The sequence below is a fragment of the Cebus imitator genome, unplaced genomic scaffold, assembly GCF_001604975.1.
Source record: "Cebus imitator isolate Cc_AM_T3 unplaced genomic scaffold, Cebus_imitator-1.0 Scaffold42, whole genome shotgun sequence".
NCBI classification, from domain to species: Eukaryota; Metazoa; Chordata; class Mammalia; order Primates; family Cebidae; genus Cebus; species Cebus imitator.
This window is the reverse complement of record NW_016107357.1, coordinates 14356850-14382913: the sequence shown is the minus strand read 5'-3', so window position 1 is coordinate 14382913 and position 26064 is coordinate 14356850. Positions and strand designations below refer to the sequence as shown.

At 39.5% G+C, this 26064-nt stretch overlaps 1 protein-coding gene across 2 annotated transcripts in view; it reads right to left on the bottom strand.

Moving 5' to 3' along the window:
- Nucleotides 1–20534: 20534 nt before the first annotated feature.
- KCNK1 (potassium two pore domain channel subfamily K member 1) overlaps nt 20535–26064 on the bottom strand; it is a 58012-nt gene continuing 52482 nt past the window's right edge. For both annotated transcript variants that reach the window (XM_017526556.2, XM_017526558.2), the window contains exons 2-3: nt 25347–25742; nt 20535–21459 (exon numbers count right to left, since the gene is read on the bottom strand). In XM_017526556.2, coding sequence (XP_017382045.1) covers nt 21200–21459; nt 25347–25742 — 656 coding nt within the window. In that variant the 3' untranslated portion in view covers nt 20535–21199. The remainder of the gene's footprint in view (nt 21460–25346; nt 25743–26064) is intronic.

Below are 26064 nucleotides of genomic sequence, written 5' to 3'. Positions count from 1 at the left end.
TCCCTGATTTTTCCACAGTGCTCATGACTTGCCGTCTCCTTTTCTGGAACACTATTTGCTTGCTTCACAATAACACCCCTTTCTCATTCTTCTTCCTTTTCTGGACACTGCTTTACAGAGAATTAATATTCCTTCTTTTCCCACTGACTCTTTGAATCATGTTTCTTTCTTTTTTTATATATCTTAACTTTTGAGGGGTAGCTTTTCAAGCATGTATAAAAGTGAAGAACACAGTATAATGAACTAGGTGTACACATGACTGCATCTTAGCAATTATCAGTAAAAACACACCCGCATTACTTTCTCTATACTTCATTTTCCCCCTGCTCCCTGACCTGAATCAAATCCCAGACACTGAATTATTATTGAACCTGCAAATACTTCATTATATCTAAGTGAGAATATATAGATCTACCTCACTATATATAGTGAGAATTTCTTTCAAATAAAAGATAATCACATCATAATCTCATCAAATGTAGTTATAATTCCTTAATATCAGTCTAAAAACAATACTGTTTTCACAATTTCTTCTCTTGTAGATTTTAAAAAATTAATTTTATTGAATTAAAATCTAAGTAAGATACAGAGATAAAGATTCATTGACATGTTCCTTAAGTATTTTAAGTTATAGTCTCTCCTACTGTATTCCCTGCCTCTCCTTGCATTTTATCTTGATTCAGTTGAAAACTCTGGGTCATTTGTCTTATAAAGTTTCACAGGGTCTGCAATTCGGTGAAGGCAGTGTCCCCATGGCACCATTTAACATGTGTCTCTGGTCCTTGTATTTTCTAGAAATTATTAGTTAGATCTAGAGCTTCAATCAGATTCAGGTGGAATTATAAAAATATTCCTTCAGAGGTGATTGTGTGAAGTTCCATTAGAAGGTACCCATCTGGTTTTCTCTTGTGATGCTAACTGCCACTGAATATGGTAATCTACTCCAGGCATTAAATAAATTTCTTTTCTGTAATTATCCAAAAGAGAAACTTCTTTCATTACATATTTGGTTTTCCTGAGTTATGATTGTATAGGAAAAATAGGGTAACAATGATAATTTCTCTTTATGCTAGTATTCAGAATAATAAAAGTAGTCCCCTAGTGTTAACTAAAGATTTCGAAAGACTTTTTAAAAAAAGTATTAATGATTATAATGAGCTCAAGGATTAAACAGTCAATCTATTTCAGTCCCTTGAAGTTATTCCAATTAATAATCAAATTTTCCTGCCTCTAGCTTGTGGCAGCACATTCATGTTGGTTTCTGGGTCACTTTGACATGGCTCTAGTTGTCTTTGATGGTATCCTTTTTGTGACAAAATGTTCCAGGATTATAATTTCCTGTCCCATACTGGGAAACAGCCAGTTCTTCAAAGAGCTCTGGAACCATTCAGTGAGAAATGTATTTAGATGCAACATGCTGGGTGCTAAGGATGCCCATTAACCTGATCAATCTTACGTCTTTGCCTTCTTTCAGCATGGCTAGAAAACTGGTTTCCCAATGACACCATGGTAATTACTCATTTGATTATCCCACAATACACATATAAGAGTCTCAGAAAAACAGTACCATCAGCATTATATAGTAATATCTAAAAGCACTTTTTACATATCTAAAAACACTTTATTATTTTCTTATTGGGGGTACACTTTTTTCAATAGAGGCTATTTTACTAGGTAAGAACAATAATATTGATATGTTTTAAAGCTTCTTGGAGTGGTTCTTCTTTGTGAGGTTATGACACCAAGTAGATGCACAGTTATAATGTTCGATTATTAGGCATTGCTTTTCTTAAAATGTAATTTTGTTTTACAGCTATTAAAATTAGGTTTCTTTAAAAAAGATCCTCATTGTACCTGGATCAGAATCACTTCCAAGGCTAATTAAAAATGTAGCTTCCTGGACTCACTATGCCGGAATTGCTAAGCAGATAGCCTCAGAATCTGAATTTTTAGCAGATATTTTTTTAGGTCAGAACTTCCCGATCATTTTGCCACAAGTGAATTAAACAAGATATAGACACTTTCAACTTTTTAGTGGCTTGTGGCAAAGAAAACCACAGGCCCTGGGCAGATCGCCTTCCTGCATGAATGGCCTCATTCATTTCCCTCAGGTACTTTACCCACAGGATCACTTCTGTGAATACCATGAGGTGAAAAAGACTAGGAATCACTGTCCTCGGTAACTTTTTACAAAAATTTATTTAATTTAAATTTATTGTTATTACTGTTTTTTGAGACAGAGTCTTGCTCTGTTGCCCAGGCTGGAGTACAGTGGTGGGATCTCACCACTGGGGGTACTGACGTGATCACAGCACACTGCAACCTCAAATTCCTGGGCCTCACGCAGTCCTTCTGTCTTGGCCTTTTGAAGTGCTGAGACTATAGGCATCCGCCACTGTGCCAGGCTCTAGGTATCTTTTATGGACAGTGAAGTTTGAAGACCACTGCCTTAAATATTGAAGTATTTGGGTTCTTCTGTCTGGGCCAGATTCCTTACTCATTACTCTACAACCCTGTCTGGGACAATTCCATCACTCCATAGCTTCAATTCCTATAACCACAGATTTGCTGGATCTCATGCCTGGAAGCTACAGCCATACCCTTCATTGTCTTTGGCCATCAACTTTTAAATGTGTCCAAAAGGTGCCAAACCAACATGCATCAGGCCCAAGATGGAAGACAAATCTCCATGTGTCCTAAATCAACTCACGGGGACCGTATCCCACCTTTCTGCAGTCGCTTTCACTGTAACAGTTGGGATGAAACGTTTCACCCCCGCTAGACTATATTGTTATTAACGGCAAGAACTTTATCTTCTGCAATTTAAATATTTCTCAGTAGTGTTATATTACATTTTACATAAGGGACACACAATAAACAATACTTCCACCTGAACCCATTTCTGAACTAGCAGCAGAATCAGGAAGGAGTGAGTTTAAATTCACCTCTGCTGCTTAGTAGCTGTGGGACTTTAAGCGAGTTATTCTACTATTCTGATAATTAGGTTTTTCACCTGAAAATTGAGAGAAGACAATTCATTTGATAGGATTGATGAGGAAAAGCTTATAAAACACCTGGAAAAAAACCAGCCAGGCTTATGGTAGGTGCTCAACAATTCTCAGTGTCTTCCCCTGACATTTATCGTATGAGGTCGGCATTGGCTGCCAATCACAGATGACAAAGCGAAGACTCAAACAGGCAACAGAAGGGTCTCAGTGTTATTTGGGGGTGGCACCCACCTTATAGGGTTCATGTGAGGTTTTAATTAGATAACTCATGCACATTGTCTAAGCTGGGCCAGGCACGTAGTATGTATCCCCTTAAATGTAAGCTTCCTAAAACAAGAATTTTGTTTCTTCTCTTCATTACTGGGTCCCACGCACCTAGAACTGTGTTTGCTGCATTGTAGAAACTCAATATACATTTGTTGATAACGCGAGTTGTTAATTCCCAATCCCCGTTTTCAGTATTTCATTCATTGTGAACCTAACATTAAGAGGCTTCTGCTCACCGTGTATCCTGCCTGTGTTGGTGAATATTCAGCTCACTTTTGCCAGGCACAAGAAATAAGGAGAAAGGGCTCCTGTTCAGTGGCTTGATGAATCATCTAATAGAAAAATATTAAAATCCACCTGGGCAAAACAAAAAAGAAAGATATAGTGTGAGATGTAGCCAATCCCTGTGGGAGAAGGGGTTAAGAGAGAATATTGGAGTTGAACAGCATGACTCAAGGGAGCAGCTTTGAAACAATGAAAGAATCTAGAAATGATTATGATGTGGGTACATAGCAGGTGGTGGGGGAGAAAGGAGGAGGGGGGATGAGAAAATTAGAAACAGCAGGGACAGGGCTGGCACTAGCACAGGCGGCGAGGTGAAAGCTGGCTCTGGGATAGGACTAGGCTATTGGAACAGCAGCTGATTGCAGTTAGGACAAATGGGCACTGAGCTGGTGCCAATAATGACAGAAAATATAGGAGAAAGCAAATAGAACCTAAAGTGACAGCAAATGTAAAATTAGACAGATGAACATGTAGCCTAAGACCCATTTATTAATTCCTGCTTTCACTCTTCCATAGTAATATATAGAGTCCCTACGGGGCATGTTCCTTCTCCCTCCAATAACGTGCTTCTGTTTCCCCTAAATATCTCGAAGGAATAAACAAAAGAAGAAATTGTGTCATAGCGTATGTCAGAATTTCATCCCTTTTTAAAGTTAAGTAATATGCCACTGTAGGGCTATGCTACATTTTGTTTATTTGTTCATCTGTTGATGGGCATTTGGGTTGTTTCCACCTTTTGGCTACTGCGAATAATGCTGCTATGAACATGGGTATGCAACCATCTCTTGGAATCTCTGCTATCAATTCTTGTGGGTATATACCTAGAAGTAGAATTGTTGCAACATACGGTAATCCTCTGTTTAATTTTTTGAGGAATGGCCATAATGTTTTCCACAGTAGCTACATTGTCTTATATTCCCATTAAGAGTTCCAGTTTCTTCACATTCTCACCAATACTTACTGTTTTCTGTTTTTTAATAATAGCCATTATAATAAAAGTAATGTTGTATCTCATTGTGATTTTAATTGCATTTCTCTTTTTACTGGATTGTTTGTAGTATTTTTGTAATTGAACTGTAGACGTTTTTACATATGTTCTGAATAATTAATTTCTTATCAGATATGTCATTTGCAGATTGTTCTGCTGTTCTCTTGGTTGTGTTTTCACTCTCTTGATAGTGCCGTTTGATGCACAGAAGTTTCAGATTTTTCATGAAGTTTAATTTACCTATGTATTTCTTTTGTTGCTTATGTTTTTGGTGTCATATCCATGAAATTATTGTCAAATTCAGTGTCATCAAGATTTTCCCCCATGTTTTTCTCTAAGAGTTTTATAGTTTTAGCACTTACATTTAGATTGATCCACTTTGAGTTAATTTTAGTTTATGGCGTAAGACAAGGACACAATCTGTTCTTTGGTTTGAAGATATTAGGTCATTTGTGTTCTTTAGGATTTTCTATATAGACAATCATATCATCTTCAAATATGAATCATTTATTTCTTCCTTTTGTATATGTATGAATTTAATTTCCTTTTCTTGCCTTATTGCACTGGCTAGAGTTTTCAGCACTATAATGAATAAAAACAGTGAGAGCAGACATCCTTGCTTTGTTTCCAATCTTAGAAGGAAAGCTTTCAGTCTTTCATCATTAAGTGTACTGTTAGTTGTAGGCTTATTGTAGATGCTCTTTATCAGGTTGAGGCAGTTTCCTCCTTGGCTAAGAGTTTCTATTTTTCATTTTCAGTTTTGAGCAGGAATGTTCATAACTGCTCATTGAAACTTTGTCTTTGTGGCTGTTTTAACATCCTGGTCAGACAATTCTAGTATCTGTTTTGTTGGTGTTGGCATCTATTGATTGTCTTTTTCATTCAGTTTGAGATTTTCCTAGCTTTTGGTATGAATGCTTTTTTAAAATATTATGTCATGAAACATCATCTTATTTAAACCTTCTATTTTAGTTGGCTATGTCTGACATCACTTCCTCAGGGGAAGGTATTGTTACTGCTCATTGAGGGTGGGAATTATGGCTCCCCACTGACATTGTGGTGGGGATGGTCCCATTACCACTGGGCACTGTTGAAAGTCCTGACTGTCTAGTAGGCCTTCTCTGACCTCATCTAAGCAGGAGGAAAAAATGCCTGCGGCATTGAAGTCAGGTTGCATTGACACTGTGTGTGTATGGAGGTAGGCTAGGGTGGAAGTGGAGATTTGTTACCACATAGTGAGTAGTTTCCAGTTCTCTATTTGGCCTCCTCTGATACCACCCCAGGGACATTGGGGTACCTCATTACAGCCTAGCGAGGGTCAAAATCTAGGCTCCCCACTCAGTCTTTGCTATCATGGATGGTGTAAAACCATAGTTTTTTCTGTGGTGTGTGTCTTCCTTGACCCTGAGTTCCATAGCTGGTCTGCATTCCTCTCTCTACCTCTAAGATGTCTTCTTATGTTTATTTCATATTTAACATCCAGGGTGGTAATTAGAGGGAAGAATAGAGGGAAAAATGCAGTTGCTGGTTGAACATACCAGTTTTGAACTGCATGGACCACTTCGCTGAGTATACCCAGGGATGACTGTACTTCTATAAAATTTATCTTCCTGGATGAGGAATGCTAAATTGACTATTAAAGTTCATAACAAAGAAAACAGTGGGGAAGACAAATCTGGAAATGAGGAAAATAAAGATTAAATAGTGAGACTACCATGGAGCCTGTGGCAAAGCCCGAATTGAATTCACTTTATCTTAAGACTACCTCATTCTGAATTTAAGTCACCATTCTCAGTATAAAAGTGTCAGAACTTCTCAGTAGGTGAGGAGACAGTCTAAATTTGAGAAAAGAAAGTTACAACAAAGGTTTTGAGGAAGCAAGCTGCTAAATGGATTTATTCATGATTGAGAAATCAAATATATGGTGAACGCTCTCTTTAACTGGAAGCCAACACTAAGGAGGAATGGACAGAAGTCATGGGGAGGAGCCCCTGACATTTCAAAAGACTTTGACTGCCCTGAAACAATCTCCTCCACTTTTAAGCTTTTCATTTATTTGTAGCCATACCACAAGCATGTTCCTTACCCAGACATTGCCTGTACATCGTTCCCAAAACGCTCCCTGGGTCTTGATAATATTGAGAAGATTCTCCCCCATGTTAGACCCATTTGGCTTAAGTCAGGAACAGAGTTGATTGTGGGGGAGAATCCAATAGCATCCATCTCTGGGTTGCAGAAATATCTGAGGTCACCAGGCAGTGTTTGGAATCCCCTCCGTTAGGTAACGAAGTGAATTCACAGCTTCCAAGACCCCAGACTTTCCAGGCTAATAAGGAGCTGAGTATTTAGGCTCTCCTTATCAAATGCTCTTCGGCGGCTGCCAAAACCATTCCAACTTTAGTCCTAGAATAGAAATGATGCGGTTTCAGGAGCTGACAGATGGAATCTTAAGCCTTCCTTCCTGCCACATCTGAAGTTCTTTTTTTTTTTTTTAAAAAAATAGAAAACCGTGACAATAAACACTCCTTGAATGCCCTGTGGGAAAGTGTACCCCTCAGAATTCACTAAAGTGGGATGAAGCGGTGGGTGGTGGTGTTGAGAAAATATCCCTTCCCCTTGGCAGGATATTGGAATGTCATAGAAGCTTCCGTGGCTGGGAAGCAGACATGCTTTCTGTCTCATTGCTCTTATTCATCTGTAGACCTGATAATATAGTTTGAACTTTAAGTTGCACTTTAAAAGGCATGCATTTTTTACTTTTACCTAAGGAAAACATCCATTTAAAGGGGCTGAGAGACCTATTCTGAGATCACTCAAATGATGTTTTAATGATATTTTATTGCAAAATATATTGTTGTAAAGAAATATGAGGGGTAAACTGGTCAGAGAGCTGCTCAGAGAAATAAAATAATGCCTCGTTTGAAGAGAAAAAAAGGAGACAGCTTTTTCACGCAGTTAGTTGGAAGTAGTTGAATGAAGGATCTAAAACATCAGGCTCTGTTTCTTTAGCCTAGAGATGGCCACACGACCAAGGATGCTGAAGGAAACCAGCTCTCAAGAAAAATGTTGCAGTTGAAGCAGGCATCTCAGATGAGCCAGCAGGACACACGGGAGCTAGAATGGCCCTTGAGGTTGCCGGGAATGGAACAAGAGGGCCAGACCTTTGTAACTCTCATTGGCCATCACTAGATCAAGACTCTCCAAGTAGGAGATGTACTCTTAGGCAGGAAAGCTTTCTTCAGCAGAGGGCAATTACTATAACGACTCATCAGTGAGCCATTAGTAGGCAATACTCCCGCCAGCTAGGGTAAGGGAGGGCCTTGGTCCTGAAGGGGTCCACTACAGCATTTGTGTTATTTAGGCAATGCCTTACTCAACAACCACACTGCAAGCTTCTCGAGGAGCTTTTTGTTTTATAAAGGCTTAGTGTAGTACTTGGCAGAGTGTAGTATCTCAGTATTTGTCAAAAATAATAAATGAATCCAGACTCGCTGTGACCCCTAATTAGGGCAAACAATTGTTCAGGTTTGCCCAGAACTGTCTTGGTTTTAGCACTCAAAGTCCTACATTTCAGTAAACCCTTGAATTCGGAAAACTGGGGCAGTTGGTCACTCTGCCTTTAATATTCTTAAGTACTGTTTACTGACCCAGAACAGAATTCACCAAAACTGTTGGTGTGCACTGCTAACAGTCTGTTTTCCAGGGATTGGCTGGAATTATTTCACTACTCTGTTCACCCTTAAATGGGCCAGTATCAGCCCAGTTTGGAACAGCTGAACCTACAAAGAGGCAGCCATGGCTTTAGTTTGGCTTTTCTTCTTTAAATAAATAGGTCCTAGTCTCCCTTTCCCTTGACGTCAGGCCTCTGGTTTCTGACCTACTTGGCCCTTTCTGTAAACCCTGCAAGTCTGTTCAGATTCCTCATCTCAGGGCTCTCTACGGGCTTATCCTGTTCTCACTGGCATACCTCTTATTCTCGTCCCACTCTTTACTCATTCACGTGAAAACATGGAGATGGTGTGACGTGTGGACTCCTGTTAGGTGTTGGAACACCCACTTCCTGTCTTTTCAAAACTGTAGACTCGGTGGGAATCACAGGCTTCCTGGATCAGAAGCAAAGTCAACAGTGTAGAGATGGCAGTGTGATCTGTCGCCATTGTGATTCTGATCTTTCAGAGATGGGAAGACAGAAAAACTTGGGAATTCTGATACTGATGGCAAATCAGTCTTACTAATTCGTTTTTGACAAAGTGCTGGGAGATCACTTATTCATTCAACAAATATTTCTGATCTTGGTAATCACTCCCAATATAAGATTCTAAGACAAAATATGAAATGCAAAGAACTTATTTTTCCTGGCAACTGTGATTTTCTTACTTCATTGGCACATTTCATTCTCACACTAAAAATCAAAACAATGAAAATTAAAATACCCCTTTTTCCCTCCATGTAGCTCATTGTATGCAGCACTGTACTTCCTAAATGCACTAGCCCTTCAATAATCTCCTTTCTCTCTCTCCTTCACTAAAAAATCAATTTATTTTTCTATCCCTTCTAAATCTTTATGAATATGTCTAAAATGGCTACTTAATTAATTTTGTTCGATGTTGTCCCTGATGAATGAAGAGATTATTGCTATTTGTTCTATTCTAAGGAGGAATAAATTACCTTGATGAAGAAATAGGTCTCCTGTCTGGCAGCACGCAGCACACAGACCTAGAATTATTGAGAGAACAGGTGAAAATCTCCTGACTTCTGGGCATATCTGCAAATGAAAACACACTGCCTTCATTTTAGAGAGAAGGGCTATTGGAGGTATAGATTTATGTCAAAGAATAGAGAATGCCCCCTCTCTTTTCTCCTCAGCTTAAAAACAAAACAAATTCTTTGTCTTTGACAGTATAAAAATATAAAATCCTCTGCTTTCCTGTAACGATATTGCTGGCTCTTTCGTCTCAGGCCCTAATAGCCCTGTTCCCACAGATATCCAATAAAAGAAAGAAAAGTCAGAGACATTGCAGTTCTTAAGCACTATTAAACTGCTTAAAGGAATGTTCACAAGTACATATGTGTACATTATTTTATGTAGACATAGCTAAGGAATAGTGTATGCATTTAGCAGAGTAACCAAAACGGTTCATGATCAAAGAATTAATGTGTGGTGAGGTCCTTCCAAGACTATAACTCTACTGGATATCTTTCTTTAATGCTTCAGAAGGCACTGCCATCCTCTACATGGTCCCAGGGACTTGCGAGCACTAATTATCGGTGTACAGCAAGAGCCAGTTAAAATAAATTCCTAGTTGGTGGCTTGTTTGTTATTACCTGGACATACAGCTCATAAACTACAGTATTTAAATGCCAATGAGGCACAAGGAATGTTTTAGAATTATGTGGGGAAATCTCTCTCTTGGGATAACTGATTTTTAAAGTGATCTCTCTGATCAGGTTTCACCTCTAGGACGGAAGAGCTAGCTCTTACTGCACAGCCTGGGGGTGACTTCTATAGTCTGAACTCACATCAAGGCCATCTTGTGTCAAATGCTCAGCCTGCAGGGTGTCTGGGATAGACAAATAATTTTAGAAATGGCTATATTTGACAAATAACCTTCACCAGTTAAATGAGGTGAAATAAAAATAAAATATGTTGCATAATGTATTGTTATAAAATATCTAAAGATGCAATTGGTTCTGTAAGTAGCAAAGAGCATTTTACCGAATTAGCCTTCTGAAATTAGCATCACAACCACATAAGAATAAAATAGGATGGTATTAGATGTTACATTTGTGTGTGTGTCTGTGTGTGTGTGTGTGTGTTGTGCAAAATTGGAATTTTATGCAGGACACAAACATATTTGAAATATTTGAATTACTGCTAAAAATTTCAGAAAGTACGGGTAGGCATTAAGTTATACAATTAGAACTGTTGATCAGAACTACTGTCTTGTCGGCAGTCATTATGGTCACTATCCCTGCAACTAGCCCTTCCAAGTCTTTTCATTCAAATTCTGCTTTCAGAACTCACTAAGTCCACCTTGTAGTTAGATCCAATGTCCTTTTCATCAATCCAATTGGACATTTTTCAGCAGTTGACACTTTGACCATTTCCTGAGTCTTAATATCTTCCTTCCAAATGTCAGGCAATGTAGCCAGTCCTAGCTGTGCAGGCCTGTACTTCCAGCTACTTGGGAGGCTGAAGCAGGAGGATCCCTTGAGCCCAGGAGTTCAAAGCCAGCCTGGGCAACATAGCAAGATGCCATCACTTAAAAAAAAAAAAAAAAAAAATCAGGTCAGGCATTGTAATAGGTATTTTGCACAGGTAATCTGATTTAACCCATGTGAACATTTCCATTATACCAAACCCAACATTACCATGAAACAAATTTACCTTCCCTTCTCCACTTTTTTTGTTAAAGCACCGCTATTTTAGTTTTAGGTTGGAAACTTCTGTATGTTTCTGCATCCTAATCATTCCGGGTTAGGAAAACATGTTAATTATGTGTTAAAACTGCCCTCAGCATTATCTGCCCCTTCTATCCCCTCTCCTTTGCTTCCCTTTCAGACTTTAATTACTAGAACTGGGTCCAAGCTGTACTTGCGAAAAACTTCAGAATGGTCACTCAATAATACTGGCAACTGAATGGTATTATGATACATAATGGACCAGGCACTGTGCTAAGTGCTTTCCAAGAAATGACTATGATCTTTACATCCCCTGAGGGGGTGGCTAGTAGATAAGGAAGCTGCAGTTGAGAAGCCTGCCCAAGGCACCACATCTGGAGACTGGCACAGGTGTGCCCGGTGGCAGCATCTCCACCTTGAGCCACTACGCCATATCCCAAATGACCATTCTACTGCTGCCTGGCTGAGGTCTTCACCTTGGCTTGCACTGACCTCCTAAAATGTCCTCACCCTTAGTCTCCAAGGATAAGCTGTCCCACAAGACCTTCCCTAATGTTGTTGGAATCAGAAAACAATACCCCAAATGAAGGCCTCAGATGCAAAAGTTATTCTCTGACCTTTTTCTACCCTCCTGTTTCTCGGTTCCATTCTTCCCCAAGGCTAGCCATAGAAACTAGAATCTCTCTTCCCCAAGGCAGGTCATGGAAGCCAGAACTCCTTTTCCCTACAGCCAGCCATAAAACCAAAAAGTATGACTCTTGGGGTCCCTCTCCAGTCTTTCTGTGTAAAAATTGGACATAAATAAATTTCCTGACCTACCTCACTTGATTGTAGGTCATAAGACCCCCATTCCAGAAAGGGTGCTGCCTCACATTCGGAAGGAAGGAATGCGTGCTCAGAGAGGCCAGGAAGAATCTAGACAGACAGGCCTTGCTGGGTTTCCCCTCTTAGTCCATCAGCATTCCATTACTCTCTTTTGGTCCAATTTTCTTTCTATACAATTATCCATACTTTGTTGAACTAAAGCGTAAGAACCGACAATTTCACCTGTATTTTTGGGTCTCCATTTTGAAGGCTCCTGTGTCACATAAAACTGTGATCAAATAATTGAGTACGCCTTTTCTCCTATTAACTTGCTTTTATCAGTCGATTTTCAATAAACCTTCGGAAGGAGAAGGGGAAGTATCCCTTTGGCCTTGACATTATCCGCCCAAACCCTCAGAAGCCTCTCCCTCCCTTGAGTTTATTGCTTCCCTGACGACTTGCAGGACACCAGATAGCATTGGAATTTCATGACCCCACATTGCTAATTGGTGTGTGTTTATACTCCAAATAAAAAATGGGCAACTGCCTTGAAAACCTGTGCCATATTTCACTTCCACAGCAGCGGGTATCATTTGTGTTTTAGAAAAATGACTAAAATTGGTTTTAATAGTAGCAGCTAACCATTGTGAAAAGTGTTCGCTAAGCACCAGTTAGCAAACTAATTGCTTTGCATTCATTATCACAATCTGCCCCCAGAAAAGCTCTCTTCTTGTAACACTTGAGCACTAACACTTCCAGACAGCTCCTGGATTTACCTGGCTCCAGAAGAACTACGCTCCCTTTAGAAACCATTTTACTCCATTGTCACAGAAGAGATGGGGGTATAGTGCCTAATGTGGACCCTTTCAGAGCCTCCACCACATGACTAGGAGCTCCATGGCTGAACTGAGGAGTCTGGAAATATAGAGCCACATGCAAAGGAACTGAGAGGGACAGCCCATAACCTAAGTGTGTAAAGTTACATTGAATTGTTTGCACACACAGAGATTCTATTTACCCATAATGATTCACTGTTATGTTATTTACAGTTGTGACAGAATACTGATTTTTGGTCATTGCTTAGAATTTAAGAAAATTAATAAGTCCAAGCTTTTAAATAAATGTAGTAGCTTAAATTGAATTTTTAAAGTTGTCCTTAAGAGTGTTCACTTATTCAGTAAGCTCTATATTCTTTCTCTAGCCTCAGTGATTGCATCTTCTTCTTTTTCCTTGGTTCACAGGTATTCACAGCCACCTCTTCTCAGTGGGTGTTTTAATTTTTTTTCAGAGACTGGGGTCTTGCTGTGTTGTCCAGGCTGGGGTGTCGTGGCATGGTCATAGCTCATTTCCACCTTGAATTCCGAGTCTCATGCCATCTTCCTGCCTCTGAGTAGCTGGGACTAACAGCACATGGCACCATACTGCGCCATTTTCTTTTAAATTTGTGGGGATATTTTGTTGTTGTTTGAGACAAGGTCTTGCCCTGTTGCTCAGGTTGGACTGCAGGGGCACCATTACAGCTCACTATAGACTAGACCTTCTGGGTTGAAGTGGTCCTCCCACCTCAACCTCCTGAGTGTGCACCACCACAGTTGGCTATTTTTAAAATTGTTTGTAGAGATGGGGTCTTGCCATTCTCATTGGATTTGACTGGGTCTGAGTGAGATCTTGCAACTGGACCGTTTACATATTATGTTCTAAGGGAAATAAATACACAGGACATTTTCATTTTACAACTTGGGTAAAAAGCTACTTCACAATCACTTGGCCAGATATTCTGTGTAACACTCATAAAATACTTCTCTTTTTGCCTTAGAGATAGCCATGGAATCTTGAAATCTGCAGACATAGGTAACACAGATGATCAGCTGGAAAGAAAACAAATGTGACTATAGGTGATTAGGCTCTTTAAGACCTCCATGGCGGTCTGAGAAGTGTTCCAGGTGGCATAGCTAGGTTTCCATACTGACCCACTGTGCTGTCATCCTTCTCCAGCCAGTGCCCCTTTAGGAGGGAGTCACCAACAGAATGTGTGGTGTCAATGTCTGACTCCACCCATGCCATGGGTTCTGCTTCAGTCACCCAAGACAGGGGTCCCTGGGGCAGTTGGATCTCCTTCTCAGGCTCCCCAAATTATCAGGAAAAAATGATAGACCATGACAAAAAGGCAGTCTATTATTTTACTTTTTAATAGAGTTCTGTCAGTTACAGCATGTGCCGTAGATTACAGTGACCTTTAAAATCTAGCTCGGTCACTGTTGAATGGGTGAGAATCGGCTTGGTTCCAGTTTTTAAGGTCACACTGTCCTAAATTGCAATGCATCACACCATGTACTAAGTTGGTAACAACCACTTAGAGGAAAGCTTTCATTACGCAAGGGAGCACATAAAAAAGGGCACTTATCCAAAACGAATGCAGCAATTTAAACCAAAGATGTTTGTGCAGAGCAAGAACAAGGTAAGGGAGGAGTTTGGAGTAAACTAGGCTGATGTCTTTGAACACCCGTGGACTAATTGGAAGGTCTGAATATCTGGTGGTTGATGGGCTCTGGATGTCTCATCATTGCTTAGAAGTGAAAATTAAATGCTGAGTAATGTGTGTGAAAATACTTATATTTGCATATACACATGAAATGTAAACCAAAGATACAATTCTAAGCCCCCCAACCTACTGAATGGACCTTTCCTCTCAGCTAAGGGCCTTCCAAAGTTAACCTGAAACACTAGTTCAGGCTGTGATGGAAGTGAGTGGTTGGACATGCCTCCATGAAAGGAATTCAGACACCGCTGACCAGCATTAACATTAAAACAGAGACCTCAAGTCTGATGAAGCAGACTCTATGTAGCAATAAGATGCTGACATGACAGCAAGCTCTGAAAGCAATAGAAATATTTTACCTCAAAATATGTTTCTTTGATATATTTTGAAATGACCCTGCAAAGCTGTCTCTTGTGGGAACAATCTACATTCTGTAGAGAATCCTCTTCCCTTTCAAGGTATTTTTTTTCTTATCTAGGAGAGAATTAACTAAGTCTGGCACTTTTTTAAGTCTAATAGGAACCATTTACAATCTATTCTCTCAGAAGCCTGCTACCAGGAGATTTTACCTGCAAAATAAGAACCCTGGTCTCTATGACCCCTATTTTAATCCAAACACACACTTCTGTTGACTCTGGGTCTTAGATAAACTCTTTCAACTAATCGCCAATCAGAAAACCTTTGGATCCACCAATGACCTAGGAGCCTGTCCATCTTGTGTTGTCCTGTTTTTCCAGACCAAACCGATGTATATCTTACATGTATTGGTTGACGTCTTATGTCTCCCTAAAACATATAAAACGAGGCAGCAGTTCAACCACCTGGGACACATGTGGCCAGGACCTCCTGAGGCTGTGTCACAGGCATGTTCTCAACCTTGACAAAATAAATTGATTGAACCTGTGTCAGATGCTTTTTGGCTTACAATCATTTCTATAAATAATAAAACCAAGAGGATGAAAAAGACTCTCAAAACTTAGCTACTTTCTTCACCTAAAATAATATAGACATATTATTTTTTATGCAAGATTTTAGCAGTAGTGTCATCTTCATATGTAGACAGCCAATTACTTTATGATGGAAGACAAGATGCTCAGCCTGAGGGAATTTTCTAGACAAAAGGAATTACCATTTAAAAATGAAACATTTTAAAATAAGTTTTAGTTATTCTGTATGGAAATACTATTTGCTTACTCTAGCTGGATAAACATAGTTTAATGTCATGAAAATTGTGTTACTGAAATAACATCAAAAGAAATGTGCTGTTCTTGGAGGCCACTTGCCCCTGCCTGTCTTCTTAATCTGGGTCTGCCCTGGAGGGTTTCTGGCGCCTTTCCTGTTGGGCTGTTGACACACTGGCTGCCCTTCTCTACATATATTTCCTTTCTAGGTTTTTTTCCTGATCTAGAAGAGAATGAACTAAGTCTGGAGCATCACTTACAAATTTTTACCAATGTGGAAAAGCCATGTTTTTCTACAAGTGTGTATTCATACTTCGTAATCCTATTGACTCGATTATGTTCTGTCATTGTATTAGGAATAATAAATTCCTCTTCAAAAGGTTTAATTGTATAATGTTCTTATCCTTTGCTCAAAAGCCCAACCTCCTTGTACTCTTGTCTGCAACCTGCAAACAACCCTCCTGCTCTAGTCATGCCCTGGTATGCCCAGACATGTCCAGATATGCCTTGTACTACAATGGACAGACCATTCCCACCCCCACCTCTTCTTACAAATCATGCACTAATCATAGTTAGAAAAGTTCAAGCCTTAGCCAATCAGGATCAGCTTAGATGGCGCAGTCCAATGTAGCCAATAGGGGAAGGACACAGGGACAGGAACTGCATTAGGGATAAAAACTCTTCTCTCCTTTGTTCAGTGTGCTCTTGTGATCGTGACTGATGCAGGCAGCACCCTTCTGCAGAAGTAAATTGCCTTGCTGAGGAAACTTTGTGTGTGAGTGCTAGTTCTTCTTTGTGGCACCAAGCATTTGTTTCTGACAATCGGCTTAAAATGTGGATTTTGCACATTGGTAAAAATTTTCTAGGCCACCTGTGTGTGGTTTGTGGCTCTGAGTACACTGTGCCACCCACTTTGAGAACAGCATGTGAGCTGCCATGCTAACATGTAAGTGAGGCTCCACACTTAGTTAAAAGTTGCTTTCAGTAAGATAGGTTGTCATGCATCTAGAGGGTGTGACCATTTCTCCTTCTCAGTATAAAAAACAGTGGTCAGACTGTTCTACTCAGATGCTGAGTACTGCAGGATGCTTAGGGAATGGTGCAAGTACTCTAAATGCTTTTACAGAAACTGAGAGACTACCTACTATTTTAAGGCTGCCTAAGTGATTGCACAGTAATTATTGCCAAGTTGCATATGAAGACCTATACATTTTTTAAAGTGTCAAAAATTGTAATGTCATTTATGTTGACACAAAATTTGAGTAGCAATTGTTAAAATAATTGAGATTCCATTAGGCTGAGATGGTCCCAGAGCCCTTCAGCTCCTAGGTAAGGAAATCCAACCAAGCTCAATTCAACATAAACAGTGAAAAAGAATACCCTTTACCAGTCAGAAACCACCACCAAGGCCAGGGACTCTCCAGTAGATCATACTCAATTAAGACAAATACTTAGCCCTAGCAATCAAGCAGTTGCTTTGCTTTGCTTGCATGTTCAGCCTATAAAACCCTGCTGCTCTTGCTGCTAGAGTGAAGCTCTCTGAACCTCTTCAGGTTTGAATGCTATCTAATTCATGAGTCCTTTAATGTTCAGATAAACTCTGCCGAATTAATTTTGTCTGAAATTTTCCTTTTAATACAACTCTCTCCTTTATTTTCTGTGGGTTGGAAAAACAGAGTAATAATTTTATTAGAACTCTTTGCGAAGTAAGTATGTGTATGCTCTGAGTGAAGCAAAGAGAGGGCTTCCTTCTTATTAAATGCGCTTTCCTACCAGGGCATGAAAAATACTTTAAAAAGCGTTTTTATTTACTTCTGGGTTCCTTACTGCACTCCAAAAAGTGGTTTACCTGAAAGTACATATTATGTAAGAGAGATACTAGGAAAATTGACTTCAGTAATTTTATGTCTTACCTCACACAAAAGGCTTGGATGCACCAAATTTCCACAATGTAAAACCCTTCCAGAATTTTAAAAAAAAAGTAACCATAGGAAAATCTTAAACATACTACAGAGACAGACTGAAATGTTACTGGGCATACTCTAATAAAGTAAGTGATAAATACTGTCTCATTTCAATTTCTGCTATTAAGAAATTTTTGTTTCTAAATTTGCCATATATACATTTCTGAAATTACATCCTAAAGGGACTGCCTTCCTAAATTGAGGATATCAGTATTTATCACAGCTCTTCTCAGCATGGAGGTTTTGACAACAACAAATACCAAAATAAATGTATTATGCCACACAATCAGGAAGCTCTGCTCTCACTGAATTCTGAACAAGAGACAGATAATCCTATTCTGATTCTCTAACGTGTGCTTGTGCCAATTTAAAACTTTTCTTCTTTGAGGCAAATGGCTGCTTTTAGTAAGAGATCAGTGTACTAGTGATAACTTCAAAGAGATAAAAAGGCTTTGCATTGACGATTTCAGTTATCTTGAGGTCTCCAGATTTGTAAGTATCGCCTCATTCATTTTCCAAAAGGCCCATTAAGCTGGTTTGGAGAAAGTATGAGTGTGATTTTTTTTTCAGGTAAAAAAAAATAAAAAGTGAACCCATGTCAGTCATCTAGACATTACTTGATTTTGTTTTTTCTGAAGTCCTACCAAATTTCTGTCTTCAGAAAATGTTTATTTTTTTCTCCCACTTTTCTTCTTCAACTTTTGAACAAATACTTAAAAAATATCTTAGGGGTGTGATTACTATAGAAATAAACCAGGGTCATAAATGGAGTGATCTGGCCCAAATTTTATCTGTCCTAGGAACCTCTTTTACAAGATTCATTTAAAGACTACCTTGGCAGGGTGGGGGTGGGCAAAAAAAAAAAAAAAAAAAAAGACTGTCTTCATCCCTTGGTCTCTCCACCTTTGGGTTTCTGAAAGGTTAAGAACTCCCACTCTGAGATAGTCTCTGTTCTCTCCTTCCATGGAGTGTATCCACTACTTTGAAATTAACATCTCTACCAGACACATCACATTTAAGTTCACACACAGCACCGTGCCCTGGAACGACAAGGCTTCCTGCTGCTGTTGTACCCCGAGGGTATTCCCTAGGTCTCTTAGGAACTCTGTCTTGAAGGCTCCTGGTAAGCAGGTGAGTTCAGCTTGTACTCATCACCCAGGATCCTGTAGTATTTACTTTCATCTTCAACTTCTCACTTTCTGTCTTCCAACTAAAGGGTTTCCAATGTCAGTTCTGGCTTAGCTACCCCGTCCATCTGCCACCTCCTTGTCATGCCTGCAGCAAGCCCTGTTTCTGTTCTCTAAGGGGCTGACCCAGAGCTCCTCCTGGTTCACCAAGCTCGCTTCTCCCAGGGGAACAAAGGGCAGCAGCATTGGCCAAAGACAAAAAGAAACCCTGGGGAAGACATCCTCCCTTACATTTCCTGCCTGCTGGAGTGAGGGTCGAGGTAAAACTTGCTCCTACTTTTCTACTTCGCCCTTCACATTAACAACAACAATTTGAAGGGCATTAAGGTTTAAATGTGTTCCCTGCGGATTCATACCAGTTCCTAAAATTAAGTACTAAACTCTATTACTTATTGATGACATCTGATTCAGAAGCTTTTCTTCATGTACGTCCTCATTTTCTGGACTTTGAACTTCTCTCTCATGTTAGAGCCAAGCAGCTGTGGCAAACCAGCCTTTTATTTTTTCCTGCATTGCATAAAATAGAACAACACTCTCCAAGCGTAATCCAGCTTCTGTGATTTACATTCATCAGCACCTCAGGACTTTACACCACAGCAAGCTTTGTGATCATCGGGAACGTTTGCAGACCCTGTTATGGCCATGATGCATCCCTCTATTCCCCAAGGATTCTCTATTCTACCCTTAACCAGTGATCTGCCCTCATGACAGCAGTTTTCCATTGCAGAGACATGGTCAAAGGGAGGAAATATGCTTTCAGGGCAACACTCCTGAATTCCTCTAAAAATTACTTTCCCTCTAAAGTCACGTACATTTTTCCATCTCCCTTTCCTCTAATCAGTAAGCTATTTAAGCATCTGAACCCCCGTTGAGATGTGGGACAATCACTCTGTAATTTTTTCTGCATGCACGGTAGTAATAAATCTGTATGCCTTTTCTCATTAATCTGCCTTTTTTTGTGAGTTGATTTTTCAGCAAACCTTCTGAAGGGAAAAGGGAAGCTTTCCCTTTGCCCTGCAGCTGGTAATGATTGGCTCATGGCAGCACATGGTACAGAAGATAGATGGTTACTGAGTGAGCAACCCACTGTCAGGAGGACCGCCCCACGATCAGAGTGCTTGGCCGGCTCAACAGAGGGTGCTGATTTTGCACCAGTTTTTACCAACCCCTCAAACATCAACTCCTGGTCAGCTACCCATGAGAGGTAAGGCTCCATTAGGAGGATCAGTGAGCTTTCATGATCACACAGGAGTTTTCTCATTTTCTCTTCTAAAATCCTTAATTGTATCCTGTGTACATCAACTTAATGTGACTTTTATGTTTTCCATGAAGGAGTGTGTATATATATACATATATGTGTGTGTGTGTGTGTGTGTGTGTGTGTGTGTGTGTGTGTGTGTGTATACACACAGTTGTCCTCGTGCTTGAGGAGGCAGAGCTAAGTGTTTGAGGCCAGCTGGGGCAATATAGAGATCTCTCTATCATGTATATATATATACACACACATATATATATATTCATATATATATATATGTGTGTGTGTGTGTATTCCTTTATATATATACATACACACACACACACGCATATATATATATATATATGCACACTCCTGATATATGAAAGCATAAAATTATAACCAACTGTGATTTTTTGTTCATTTTAGCATCTAAATTTAAAATTCTCAGATTAATGCAACATAATCTGTTCATTTAGGGATTTGTGTTTAAGTTCTGTGCTTTAGTACTAGGTGGCTGCAAATCACAATGTACTTTCAAAATAAAGTATCTTAATCATTTTATAAATCCTATTCATAATTTGTTCAATTCCAAAAGAAGTTTATAAGCATGTTAAGACATCTGACACCATTCTATTGCAAGAGGATAGAAATTTATTGCAGCAGAATAATACAATTTTTCACTCTTAAGTTTATTATTCTCCTTATTGTAGCAACTCTAGATCCTTTTGTATAAAGAGAAATCAAAAGAAACAGAATATCTACAATCTTGGTTTAAGAAGTACACTGGGATCTGGTGACCTAAACCGTATGTACAGAATATAAACATATTTATACTTTATATGTACATAGTTAATGGTTACCTATGCATTATAAATAGTAAGTTTAACTTAGGTTCTATAAAAATAATCATTTTGGATGGGCGCATGCAAACCAGTACACATAAGCCTATTTAAAACACATCTCTATGCTTTTTTTTTGCTTCTAAATATAAATTTTGCTCTTTAGCCATCAGCTAAATGATTTAAATGCAAACCCCAAAGATTCCAGTTAAAAGTATAAAATCTGCTTCTAACCCCAACAGGATACTGCTTCAAGTATTCTCTTCCTACGTAAGGTCTAGGCAATTTTGTCACATATGAATTTTAGGTGCACATTAGACATCCTGCCAGGGTCACAGCTTCTTTGTTCCATTTTTGTTTAATAAGACTTTGCAAACAGTAGATATTTCTTAAAGTGACATCATTTTCGCTTTTGCGTTTTGATAAAAATGAACATACTTAAGCCTTTTTCTTGCACCCTGACCCTGATGCTCTAGGATAATGCAACAAATTCTACCCTCAGTGGTTTGCAGGGCCGTCCACGCAGGCAGATGACTGAGTGGCCACAAAAGGCTCATTTTGCTTCTGGTCCTCTTTCATGCCAGCTGCCTGGTCTGTGATGGAGGAGAAGGACAGCTGGTCATGCTCTATGATGTGCACTTGATCCTCATCCTTGTCCTTCTTCACATAGAACATTTTTCTGAATTTTTTCAGCTCATGGAGTTCACAGAAGGTTTCCAGAACTACCAACATGGCAATAAGGCCAAGTAGCAGGTAACCTGTGTGAGAAACGGGACAGTATCTCAGTGTGATCTCAACATAGATACATCAAGTAGTGAGTGACTTACCTCCCCACCTCGTGCCAACACAGTGTCTGTTAAGGAATAAACTATTGCCAGTTTTTTAATTTTTAGGAGTATTTTTAAGTCCATGGCTCAAAGAGGAACTACCCATTAAAGAGTGAAATATATCAAAGAATGATTTAATCTCCTATGAACTTGGATTTGTTAGAATTACGGGTTGCAATTTTTGAGGAAAAAAAAATACTTGGGGCTGATGTGGCATTACTAAAGACATACAACATACTGAACTTACCCAAGTGTGATCTTGCGTGCAAGGAAGACTTAACACCTCTGCTTTATAATCAGTGATTCACAAAAAGCCAGTGATGTTTTAAAAAAGTTTTCGTTTTATCATAGGTTGCTTGGAAGAAAGCTTCATATCTTTTTAAGCACTCAATACTCTTACAATTTCTACTACAGAATAAGATTTTATTTCTACTACAGAATAAGATTTTAGTCATAGAAATTGCAGTCTAAATGCTATGGTTTAGCTGTGTCCCCACCCAAATCTCATCTTGAATTCCCATGTGTTGTTGGAGGGACCTGGTGGGAGACAGTTGAATCACGGGGGCAGGTCTAACCCCTGCTGTTCTCATGATAGTGAATAAGTCTCATGAGATCTGACAGTTTTGGAAAGAGGACTACCTGGGAGCTGCTGTGGCTAGGCCAGCTGTCCTGGCGCTTGAGGAGGCAAAGCTAAGTGTTTGAGGCCAGCCCTGGCAATATAAAGAACTCTCTCTCATGCATTGAAAAACAAATTAAAAAAAAAAAGAGGAGTTACCCTGCACACCCTCTCTCTCTCTTTGCTTGCTGCCATCCATGTAAGATGTAACTTGCTCCTCCTTGCCTTCCACCGTTATTGTGAGACTTCCCTAGCCACGTGGAACTACAAGTCCATTAATCCTTTCTTGTGTACATTGCCCAGTCTCAGGTATGTCTTTATCAGCAGCATGAAAATGGACTAATACACTAAACTAAATCAAAAATTTAAGAATGGATGTCGGGCCGGGCGCGGTGGCTCAAGCCTGTAATCCCAGCACTGTGGGAGGCCGAGGCGGGTGGATCACAAGGTCAAGAGATCGAGACCATCTGGTCAACATGGTGAAACCCCATCTCTACTAAAAATACAAAAAAATTAGCTGGGCATGGTGGCGCGTGCCTGTAATCCCAGCGACTCAGGAGGCTGGGGCAGAAGAATTGCCTGAACCTGGGAGGCGGAGGTTGCGGTGAGCCGAGATCGCGCCATTGCACTCCAGCCTGGGAACACAGCGAGACTCTGTCTCAAAGAAAAAAAAAAGAATGGATGTCAATATTAAATAGGTCCTTGTGCATGGTTATCTACACTTGCACCTAAATCCAGCAGCAAAGCCAAGCTCTCCATTACCTCCCAGTCATTTCTGGACACATGGACTATTCACTGGCTCCCACTACCAGCTTCTTACTGAGGAAATAAAGGATAACTGTTGACTCGGATAAAATGCTATTGCTTGGAATCTGTCGTGGGAAATGGTGATTTAAAATTCCTTCCATCATTTTAAAAATCAGTTTTCAGAAAAAAAAAATTCATCATAAAAAGGAACAGAAATGTGAAGGTGAAAGCTTCAAGAATAACAAAAATTCCAATTTCATGTCACGGTGGTAAAACATTTGAGAAAGATTTTCAAAAATGTACGAAGTAGGGAAGCTAGAATTGACAGTACAACAGGAATAAGGAGGCTGATTAACCCAAGAATACAAAGTTTTAGTATCTTCAGAATCTGACTACAGATTTTGATAACATTATCGTGCATTCAATCTGCTCTCCTGTAGTTTAAAAATAGTAATGACATTATTAGATTATTTGATGGATCTGTGTCTTTTCCTTTATTATTATGATTATTATTTGAGATGGAGTCTCACTCCGTCACCCAGGCTGGAGTACGGTGGCATGATGTCGGCTCACTGCAACTTCCGCCTTCCAGGTTCAAGTAATTTCCAGCTAATATTTGTATTTTTAGTAGAGATGGTGTTTTACCATATTGGCCAGGCTGGTCTCTAACTCCTGGCCTCAAGTGATCTGCCTACCTCAGCCTCCCACAGTACTAGCATTACAGGCGTGAGCCACTGTGCCCCGCTTCCTTTATTATTATTTAGTCAAACTCTTGAATGCTGACAAAAATACCCAGGGGGTTTCAGGCAAAAACTGAAAAAATAAAATTCTGCTCAACCACTTAACTTCCTCAGTGTTTCTTATAATACAAAATGCATAATAATGTTATCAAAATATATAGTCAGATTGTCTTCTGATTCTTGGGTTAGTCAGAAGACAATTTATATAAGAGAAAATTGTAGCTGCAAACATAGTTACAGAAATATTCTACTTCCCTAAGTCACAAAATAAAAAACAATCACCTATTATATGAAAAGAAAGTTAAGATAATGTTTACTTGGCTATGAAACTCACACACACACAAAACATTTCTAATGCTACTGGCCAACACCACCACAGGAGTGCTGAAACTGTCATACTTAGATAATGCTGATGACAGTGTCAACTCATAACAACATTTGGAAAGCACCAAGCCATTATGTTCTGTGAGTCACAAAAAGGCGTATTCACTTTGCACCAGCAATCTCATTTCTTGGAAGAATATCAGAGTAAGAAATGTGTACATATACAAAAATGTTCTCTACAGTGTCATTTATAATACTGCTGATTTAGAAGAAACCTAAATAGTGAGCAATAGAGGCATGGTTGGATTATGCTATGGCCACCTGGTGAGTATCATATGAGCTCTAAAAATAATGCTTATGGTAGCTACAGGAAATATAAAATCATCCTAGTAACCATTTGGCAAAAAAAAAAAAAAAAAAAATCTGTTGAACTTGTATGGTAGCCAGGCACTGTTCAAAGTATTGGGGATTTATGAGAAAAGTCTTTGTTTTGGCTGAGCCCGTGGTTTAATGGAAATGTCAAAATACATTTCACATGTATTTTGTGTCAAACACAATTCAACTAAGCATTTTGTAGAGTTAAGAATTACAAGACAGGGCCAAGACAGAGCATCTGGCTGCCTGAGTATCTACTATGATTTCCTAGAAAACATGATCTGAGCCAAGTCATAAACTGAAAAATTCTTAAGGTGGCAAGGCAGAAATGAAAACAGTAGGTACATTATAACTGCAATTCTGTGCATCCTGAAAAGGACAGGAAGGCTCACACAGAAATGAATAGTTTCTTGAAAATGCTTTTCTATGATATTATATTTAATTTAAAATGAAAACTGCTAAAAAGTATAAATTCCTGGCCATCTGAATTTTAACGCCCATATTATTTTCCACATACAAAATTCTGGAAACAGTTAAGAGAGTCTAACGTCTTTGAAAACAAACCAGATGGACACATAAGGTAAGGAGCTCTTTTAAGAATTTTTTGGTAAATTAAAGAGCATGATTGATAACAAGCTCTATCCGAGGCCTAGTTTTCTTGGGCTTAAAATATTTAATAAAGTAGAGCAATCCTTTTTTTTAAATTAACAGTTGGTTATCAAGTACATGCTGTATGATGTATTTTGGCACTGTCATTTATAATGCCTATATTATTAGTAAGAAATTGATCTGTAATTTTAAGGTGCCTGTGAAAAGTAACTCAGTAATGAATTTTTACATAAAGAGTTTTGAAGGAAATCATAAAATGAAATGATTGAGAAGGTGGTAAATTCAGAAAACTTCTCAATAAGAAAGCAATCAGGACTTTTATAAACGACTCCTCACTGGGAGGTGAGGTGGAGCTTGCAATGGCAAAGCAGAGACAGAAGGAGCAGGCAGGGAGCCATGATACTCACACGTGATCCCAATCTTATAGAGCTCTCTGAATTTTTGATTGTAGCCTTCGCCAGGCACATAATCCCCTAGGCCAATGGTGCTCAGGGAAATAAAACAAAAATAAAAGGATTCCAGGAAGTTCCAGTCATCCTCCAGGACAGAGAAGACAGCAGCTGGGATGAAAAAGAAGCAGGACACAGTGACAAACCCGAGGAGCACGGCGTGGACAATGGCCACCACCTGCTTGGAGAAGCCCCAGCGGATGTGGAAGTAGAGGACGGGCCTGCGGGTAACGTGCACGGTGATGCGCTGGACCACAGCTGTCAGGAACAGGAGGGTGAAGGGAATGCCGATGACGGAGTAGATGATGCAGAAGGCCTTACCCCCATCTGACAAGGGCACGGTGTGGCCATAACCTACAAGGAGAACAAGGTCACTGAGGCAAAGAAGAAGAGGCAGAGTGGCAAACACATTCTTAACCAATTTATGCCTATCGTCTGCCTTTATTCCCCCCAAATCAAAGAGAAGAACGAGACTGCAGGTCTGCCGCCTTAGAGGCGCTGGCATAACTGTCATGTCAGTAAATTTCAGCAGTGGTTGCTGTAAGTTTGGAAGTCCACCATTCTTTGTAAAATGCAACCAGCAATTCCAACACATCAGGGTCTCTGGACTTGAATTCACTATCAGGCTCAAACACAAGTTCTGTGTACTAAGGAGCTAAGGCCCACAACACCTTTT